The sequence below is a fragment of the Balaenoptera ricei genome, chromosome 1 (assembly GCF_028023285.1).
Source record: "Balaenoptera ricei isolate mBalRic1 chromosome 1, mBalRic1.hap2, whole genome shotgun sequence".
Taxonomy (NCBI): domain Eukaryota; kingdom Metazoa; phylum Chordata; class Mammalia; order Artiodactyla; family Balaenopteridae; genus Balaenoptera; species Balaenoptera ricei.
Genome location: NC_082639.1, coordinates 189,206,077 through 189,215,172, shown reverse-complemented (window position 1 = coordinate 189,215,172; position 9,096 = coordinate 189,206,077). Strand labels below are relative to the sequence as shown.

General features: G+C 46.1%; 1 protein-coding gene across 1 annotated transcript; it reads right to left on the bottom strand.

Moving 5' to 3' along the window:
- Positions 1-1,936: 1,936 nt before the first annotated feature.
- On the bottom strand, positions 1,937-6,878 carry C1H1orf53 (chromosome 1 C1orf53 homolog). Its single transcript, XM_059942979.1, is given in 4 exon segments — positions 1,937-2,165; positions 3,480-3,580; position 5,747; positions 6,584-6,878. Coding segments are annotated over 4 exon segments (438 nt in total). The 5' UTR covers positions 6,848-6,878; the 3' UTR covers positions 1,937-2,093.
- Between the last annotated feature and the right edge of the window lie 2,218 nt (positions 6,879-9,096).

Here is a 9,096-nt window from a genome sequence, read left to right as displayed (position 1 = left end):
ACAAAGTCCCACGCCAAGGGTCCTCCCGTCTTGGACCAGTTCGGCACTGCAGGAGGTGCTCTGGGAGGAGGAAAGAGCTGCCTCTAGGAGGGACGCATCCCTTACCTTATTCCCATCTGCCAAGGGGCTTTCTCAAAACACTGCCTTACGAGGGGGCGGGGACGGGGTCGGGGGGAGCCTCAAAGTGAACTTGCAAAAAGCAAATAGAACTCTTCTCTTTGCTTTCCTCCCCCTCTTGTGTCTCCAAACAGTTGGCCTTCTCCACTCCATTTCCTTCTGGTTTTCCTCTTGGGACTGCTGAAGAAAGCCCCATACAGCTCCCACCCAGAAGATGTCTTTGGTAATCTTCAAATCTAGTGGGAAACATGGAGCTAGCTGGCTGCTCGTTGACCTAAGAATGGAAAGGAAAGTGGCTCCCGGGAGTCCATGAACCTTTCTGGAAAGACTGACTGCCTCCTCCGTCACAATGCCGATCCCTTCTCCTGTTCTCCTCCAAATAGTTCCCGGAGAGGGCAACACCAGGCCACAGACACTTCTCTTTCCATCCACGGAGGGCCCGGGGCAGTGTTGTTGAGGGAACCACAGTTAGGAGCGTCAGAAACACCGGGGCACCAACACTGCCAACAGTTTTGGGAAACAACTTACTATTTGACATAAAATGAACACATGGCACATTGGAGACTTAATGGGCTTCTTTTCACTCATTTTACAGTTTAGGTCTTTTGTTTTGAATCAAATATGGGAGAAGGCACCAGAGTCTTTTTGCTGCTTAAGATTTTTAGAAAGCTTTAGGCAAAAACCTTCATTGAAGACCACGGGCAGAGACGTAGGCAGACCTCTGAGATGTTGGAGAACCATTCAGATTCTGCCGGGAGAAAAAGCTGAGGGTCAGCTCTGGGTAAAGCCAGACTTCCATTTCACTGACCAGCTTTCCCCTGCAAGGAAAAGGCTTCCTGGGGGCTGCTATCCTCAGAGGGAAACAGAAAAGGAGGCGTGGGGAGGGGACCCAGAACCTGGGTTGGAGACTGAAGCCCAGGGTCTTCGCAGCAGTGAATGAAATGGGTGTAAAGCTAATAAAACATCCTAAAACAGATTAGCCTGCAAAGTGCCATCAGAGATGGAGGAGTAAAATGGGGGGGGGAGAGAAAAAAAGAATGGTTTAATCGAAGCATCTTAAGCAGCCTGACCCCCAAGTCAGAATGATTTAAAGGTTTTATTAGGAGAACAGATGGAAGATGAGAGCATTTCTCGCCGCAGAATGGCCCTTCTTGGACACTCATACGCTGCATGATATAGCATTATATCAATCTCCTTATAGCTCAAGATATAAATAAAAGGAAGAATGTATTCAAACTCTTCTATTTGCCAGCAACCTCCCTTGGGTTGCTAACTCTGAGGAGAAAACAGTAGGAGAATTGAGGCTATAAAAAAAAAAAAATCAAGAGCTACTAATGTGACCCAATTGCTGCTATTTATTTAATGGAACAGTCATTATTTTCTTTCTTCGACATATATCGGATAACGAAGCAAAAAGAAGGGAAAATAATTATCAGTGTGCCACTTTAGATACACACAAACAGAGACTTCCCTGGTGGTACAGTGGTTAAGAATCCGCCTGCTAATGCAGGGGACACGCGTTCGAGCCCTGGTCCGGGAAGATCCCACATGTCACGGAGCCCGTGTGCCACAACTACTGAGCACGTGCGTTGCAACTACCGAAGCCCACGTGCCTAGAGCCTGTGCTCCACAACAAGAGAAGCCACCACAATAAGCAGCCCAGGCACCACAACGAAGAATAGCCCCCGCTCGCCGCAACAAGAAAAAGCCCGCGTGCAGCAACAAAGACCCAACGCAGCCAAACATAAATAAATAAATAAATAAATTTATATCCAGAAAACACACAAACATTTGCCAGCTTTTTCATTTTATTGATGTTCTTTTAATACATGTTTAAGATTAAGATTAATATATGCTTACGTTTAAGATTAAACTAGTGCTCAAGTACTAACAGCACAGAAAGCAATTCTGGATTAAGGTTTTATTTATTTTTTTAATAAGGCTCAATTAGATGGAGAACAGAAATGAAATTCTTCTCAAACATAAAAATATGAATTGAACTGCTTCTTTTTAGATGGATCTTTAACATTGACTTGACCACATGGACACTGCAAAAGAAATAAAACAAGTTACTGTTGAATTATTTAACAATCATCTTGAAGGAGTACACTTCTCATGGTGAAAAAAAGAGACTGCTAATAACGTTCTATAGATTATTTGATCTACCTCCTATAGACTAAGAGGAGAACGATGGCAACGTCTGGCAAATGGTTCTAATTAGGGTCCAAGAATCACTTCCTAAATGCATCCTTCCAACTTCAAGAATTTTACTGTCAAAACCTCACCCTTAAAAAATCCTCCAGTCCTCAATTCAGGCAGAGCTCTTATGGGTTTGATTAGAAACAGCTAATGGCACAGGTAGGAACATCCATAAAAGTGAAGGCTTAATTTTTCAATACTGGCTACTGTTAATACGGGCATTTAATGTCAATTCCTTGATTAGAAAGTAGGTTGGTTAGAGGAAATAACTTCTTGCCCCCAAACATACAGTCAAAGTGGTCTATAAACAGAGGTTATCTGTTTATAATCTTAACTGTATAACAATTTACCTTACTAGTAGTATGCTTTTAAAAAGTTAGAGTGCAGAACCCATTCCCATTTATTTTTTGTTCAAAATAGGGAAGTATTACATAGTTAGTTCATCTTAATCAGTGAGCACAGAGATATATGGCTGCTGAAATATACATTTTAGGAAACGTACAGCACTAAGTTTGGAGTAGCAAGTTTCATGGTTATTTTAAAGACAGAGTAGAAAACAACCACAGAAAGAATGGGCGGGGTGGGGGGGAGAGAAGGAGAAGAAAGAGGAGGGAAGGGGGAGTAGTAATAATAATAATAATAGTAATAATAATGGAGAAGGAGGAAGAGAAGGAGGAGAAAGAGGAGGAGGAAAGGAAGGGAGGGACACGGAGGGAGGAAATCATTATCATTATAAAAAACCCACCTGTCAATGTTGGGCAAGTATCTATTTATTCAGCTAAAAATGAAAAATAAATGCTTCCTGGGATCTAGTTTGCAATATTCCGGATTTCTTTTCCTGCCCTCTTTCTACTTGCCTACTAGTAAACACAACTTATTTGAAACCTCGTGAAAAGCTTCCTCGTAATAAAGAACTCCCATGAATTTCCAAACACAGCGTTTCAAGGAACTGATGCTCACGGTGAAACATTACAAAATTCCATTCACTTTAAAGGTCCTCTGTTGGTCTTAAGGACTTCATTGTCCATGGCCAGAGTAGCTTGTGAAAAGTGCACACCAGGCTCTATTTAGCACTTTTATTTGACTTGTTTTTCAAATAATAGGTATTTACGAAGTCACGGAAGCACCAAAAACTGCTGCCATCCTGCTGAATTGGTACTCACGTGTCTGCAGGTAGAGACGCATCATCTGCCTCTCTGCAAGTGGGCCAGCCGGGTGAGCACCATGTAGCCAGTAGCTGGGTCCACGTAGTTCAGCCCGCCAGCTTGAAGAGTAGTGAAATCAAACAATTCATTCATCTCAATATTCATCATATCTCCTCACCATCATTCCTACTCATAAAATACTGCAACATTTTCTTCAAACAATATTAAACTTCTTCCCAGCAATTTTCGTGGCACTTGCAATTAAGGACTGAATGCATTCCAACATTATACAGGATCCAACTTTATGTGACATAAGGAGAAAATATACAGTTTGAGAAAAATGAGAAGTTGATGGAAAAACAAGAACTCCTCTATACCCAATAACGATGTAACCACTGCTCAGGTATTTTTCATTCAGTTTCTAGGTAACAAGTTTAATAACAGGTGATTTAATGACTTTAAGAGCTTAAGAGGCTGAAAATGAACTTTCACTCAGAAGTTGCAGTTGCAATTTCAGTACTTAAAATATGTGGATAATGATTTAAACTTACAGAAAAGGTGCTAATCAAAACCAACAGTCCTTCGAGAAAAGTACTGCCTTTACTATTATTTAACACTTTTCCTTACCGTCATCGTGTGCTACTCCACTGCACATTTTGCGCTGTTTTCTTTTTTTTTGGAGTGTCGTTAGTGCCATTTTTAAGCAAAATAAAAGTATTATTTTAACATATTAACACTCACTGCTTTCACGACTTTGATCAAAAGCAGCTTTTACTACAGCACTTCAGATATCAAGAAAGCATCCTCTATCTACATTCAAACATAGTCTTAAAAAGATGTCCCAAGCACACTGTGTGAAGACAAATAATGCAACCTCTTCTGTGGATTTGGGCCACATGAGTGATATTACTTAGCCTTGAGATTTTGAAGGGGAACTGTCTCCTGGGCTTTTTCTATAACCCTTTTACCACACAGTAACTCTGCACCCCTCTTGCATAGAGCCTTTCCATTAAAATACACGTGACACTTAAATATCTTCTTACATGTATTTTTGTGTATGCCGCAAACTACTTCTTCGGAGTGTCTTCCTTAGCGGCTGAATATTTTGTTCTGGTTCAGCTTTTCATCAACGATGCGTCATGAATAAAGCATGGAGTAAAAGGAAAACTAGAGTTCAAGCCTAGGCTTCCCCTAAGGCATTCCAGCAAAGTGAGCCCAGGGCAGCAGAAGTCCAGCAATCAAGTCCCAAGGCCAGCCTAAGGGGCCTCCCGAATCCTTTGGGGTCGCAGAAGCAGATTACATGAAACCAGCGGCACTGAACACTACTTTAGAACAACCGATTGTCAAGACCTCGCTTCTTTATTTACAAAGTCCGTGTTGGAAGACTTGGAAGAAAAGCAAAAGAACGCTGGGAACTCTGTTAGCAGACTTCTTTCCGCTTTTCATCGCTGGGGGTCTTCTGGAACCTGGGAGCCTGACAGATTGCTCCTGGGCCTGGGCTGCTCTCCTGCTTTCCAAGTCAACGGGGAAACTCTGATGGCTGCCCACACAAACGTAATTTGTCCTCAGTAAGTGAGCCTCAGGTAGTGCTGGCAACAGACAAAGGCAGGGCAAGGGTGTTGACAGTCCGACTGGAGAACAAGATGCCCAGTGATGCAGGTCAGCACACGTAAGAGAGCTACCTGCCTGCAGGTGTGGAAGAAGGACCACTGCGGGGGGGGGGGGCTCTGATTTGTTGAACAACAAAAACAAGCAGCTCATTATTGGGTTTGCTTATGGTCTCCTGGACAGCCATTTAACCTGCGATACTGACACGGATGAAACAGTGTGAATTCCTTGAGTGAGAAAAAGTTTCTTTCCCTTCCCGGGCTGATTGGGCCGGTCATTCCAGGCCACTGGTGTTTGCTCTATAGAGAATGACACTTTTTGCTTCTATTTACCACATTTATATAGTGAAGTATGGGAACAAATTACACATTATTTTAAAAAGAGTATAAACAAGAACCATCAAAAGCTGCCAGTCATTTCCTAAAGAGTCTTTGTGCAGAAGTTTCAACACAGAAGTGGATCTCAGGGCCTACTAACTGCCCGTGGGAAAAAAAAGTCAACTTTAGGCAACCTCCAAGGTTCTCTTCTCTGCTCCCCTGGTTCAGGCCAAATAACACTAGTCATGTCAAGTGCTGGTCGCCCGCACTGTATTCAACAGGCTACTTTTGTATCTTTTCTATATCTTTATCATAGAACTCACTTGCTCTTTCAAGATGATACAAATTTAAACATGCTACCCTTAAACGTATGTAGTCTGTGTCAGAAAGCGTTAAGGGAGGTGATAAGTTTTGATATTGGTGCTAACAAGCAATTGTCAAATCCCCAAACCAGAAGAAAACACAGCTCAAGATTGTCTAGTAAAAATGTAAACGCCTATTTATACTTTCCTTTGTAACTCTGCTCCGATAGGTGGAAAGGACGAAAGGATGATAGCAAAAATTAAAATAAATTAAAAATAAGTTCATGTTTTATGTTTTCATTATTGAAATCATTGGATGGCAGTGTTTAACTGATAGTGCAGATAAACACACACATATTTCCCTGTGACTTCTCAGCTCCTCTACCTCCTCTATCAATGCCTTACACCCCTCCCCCAGCCCCAAACACACACACGCGCGCACACACACACACACACACACACACACACACAGAGGACAGTGATGACGGGCCCTAGACTGCGACCGGAGTTTAGCTCGGACACTGATCAGAAAGGAGTCGCGCTCATACTCGGGATAGATCCACGTTAACTCTTTGCCCGGAATAGGAAACCGTGGCCAGTTTTCAAGCGAAAAGTTCTGAGCGGGAAGCTTGCACGCCGTCAGACGCCCGAGGCAGGACTGCACCGGCCTCCGGCAATCCCTCTCCGGACCGGGGACGCGCAGGCGCAGCTATCACCGGGCGGCCGGGGAGGGCGGGGCTGACGGGGGGCGGGGCTGACGGGGAGGGCGGGGCGGGGTGTCTGGGGAGGAGGGGCCTCACTGCGCAAGCGCATGGCCCTTGGGGGCTGCGGTCCGGGCGGGGCGGGGAGGGGCAGAGCAACCCGGGTGCCCGGGAGGGACGGGGCGGGGTCTCACCGCGCAGGCGGCGGCTTGAAGCTCCGAGATCCTCCGCTCCGCCGCTGTTAACTCTTTGCTCGCCGGACGCCTCGCTGCTCCCTCCGGCCCGCCTTGCGAGTCGGGCCCGGAGCCGCTGCGGTCTCCCTGCTAAGCGGAGCAGAGGGTGAAGCTGAGGCGCTGTCGGAACGCTTCTCCGACCCGGGGCGGTTCTGGCGGCGGGGCGGCGGACGGCAGCCACCCGAGCGCAGCGCCCGCGGACACCGGGACCCGCCAGGCCGCCATGGCTGCCGCCTGTGGGAGGCGGGGCGCTGGGCCCACGGGGTGGTCCGTACTGCTCCCGCCGAGCTTGGCCGGGCCCAGACCCGCCACTCCGGACCCCGCCCTCCGACCCTCGACCCCGGACCCGCCCTCCGGTCCTGGACCCCGACCCCCACCTCCTGACCTCGGCCTTCCGGACTCTGACTCCCTCTCCGACCCAGGGCCCCGGCCTCCGGACTCGGATCCCGCCCTCCGACCTCTGACCCCTCCCTCTGGACCTGGATCCCATCTTCCGACCCCCGACCCGGACCCCGCCCTCCGATCCCTGCCCTCGGACCTGGACCCCGACCCCAGCCCCGGCTCTCCGGCTCCGGACCTTGACCCCTGACCCCGGATCCCGCCTTCTGGTCCTGGACCTGGCCCTCCGAGCCCAGACCCCCGACCCCGCCCTCGCCCTCCGGACCCGGACCCCGGCCTTCCGCAGCCCCACCGGCCCTGCCCGGCAGATAAAGTGGACCTTAGGCAGCTGAGGAGGCTCCCACAAGATGCGGAGACGGGGAAGAACGTGCCTTTTCCACTCTCTGGACTTTCATTCTAGGTGTTCCATTGGTCTTCTGAGGTGACACGTGGACCTTTTTTCTCGTGTCAAACTAGTCTTGGGATCTTTCAGCGTAATCGCCACAACTAAGATGCCAGAAAGTGATCAGAATACCCCAGGTTTGTTTATAACCCGCTTGGGCTCGTCCAGAAAAGGCTGAGGATCTACAGGTGATGTGTGCTTGGAGGGCAGCTGGAAGGGGAGCCCTCACGGCCTGGTTCTTTGGCCCAGACTAAAATGAGGACCAAAAGGAAGAATGGGCGGTGGTTTCATGTTGCTAAGTATTTGCAAAATCCAAACTAAAATTATATTTCCTGTCCGAAAGATGAGAGAAAGTTATCCTGCTACCCTCCACAAAATTAAATTTGAGAAAATTAGCCCAAGCCCAGGAGGTAACTTAAGGCACTAGAATTAAATTAACACCACTCCTGACTCCCACCCTCACCCTGTGTTTCAGGCTTGAAGAGTAGCCGTTTTGTAAGTGTTCTTAGCTTTTTGAGAAAATGAGGGCAGGAATTGATCCCTGAGGACAAGAGTAGATTGTTGAGTGGTACAGAAGGATGACCCTGGACCATCACCACCCCTTTTTGGCATCTGCATTTACCTATAATCATATTTGGATTCTCTTAGTAGGTGCTGATTGAAACGACCCTATTGGTCTGTTATAGTGAATCTCATAGTGAATTAATAAATCGGCATCCTGTTTTGCAGACCAATTTCCTTTGTGTTGGAATAATAAATTAGTTATCAGGCTCTGGAGACTGCTTAGTGATCTGAGAAGTGTTCAAAACGTGGAAGCCTGAGGAGGGACCCTCAGTAAAGCTATGGAAAAAGCAACTGTGATTAGAAAAAGGAATTCACCATAAATCAGTTGTGTGTGTTTGTTTTTTGTGTTTTTTTGTCAAACCAAATTATCAAATAAAGGAAATAAGTCTGGAAGTTCCAGTTGATTACATTGTTTTTTAAATTGAGGATGAGGATCTATTAATAGTTCATGACAGTAATTCAAAGGGTGGAGACCAAATTTTATGGAAATGAAATAGACTAGACCAGGTTCAAATAGAAAATAAATAGTCATCTAGGAAGAGTAAACCCGTTTGTGCAGCTTTTGCTTTGGTGGATGTGGGGCAGGTGTGAATATAAAGGGGTAGGAGCAAGGGAGATCTTTGTGATAATAGAATAGTTCTGTGTTCTGGTCATGTCAGAAGTCTACACATGTGTTTAGAGGTAGAACTAGAGTACTTTGTTCCAATGTCACATTCCTGGCTTTGATTTGTGTTACACGTGTATAAGATGTAACCAGTGGGGGAAACTGGGTGAAGGGAACCTGTATTATCTTTGAAACTTCTTGTGAATCTAATTATTTTAAAATTTAAAAACAGTACTTGGAAAAAGAGATGTTAAAAAAAAAATAGCTTTCGGATTACCCGGTAAAGCAGATCATGAATTAACCAGAACCTTTCCTTATCTCCTCCATCCCCAGGTTTAAAAATCATCCATTAGTTAGTAAGGCCTTTGGGCATTTAGGCTTAGAAAGCTGTTTTGTGGGACTTCCCTGGTGGTCCAGTGGTTAAGACTTCCTGCTCCCAATGCAGGGGACCTGGGTTCAATCCCTGGTCAGGGGACTAGATCCCTAAAAATCCTGCATGCTGCAACGAAGATCCTGCGTGCCGCA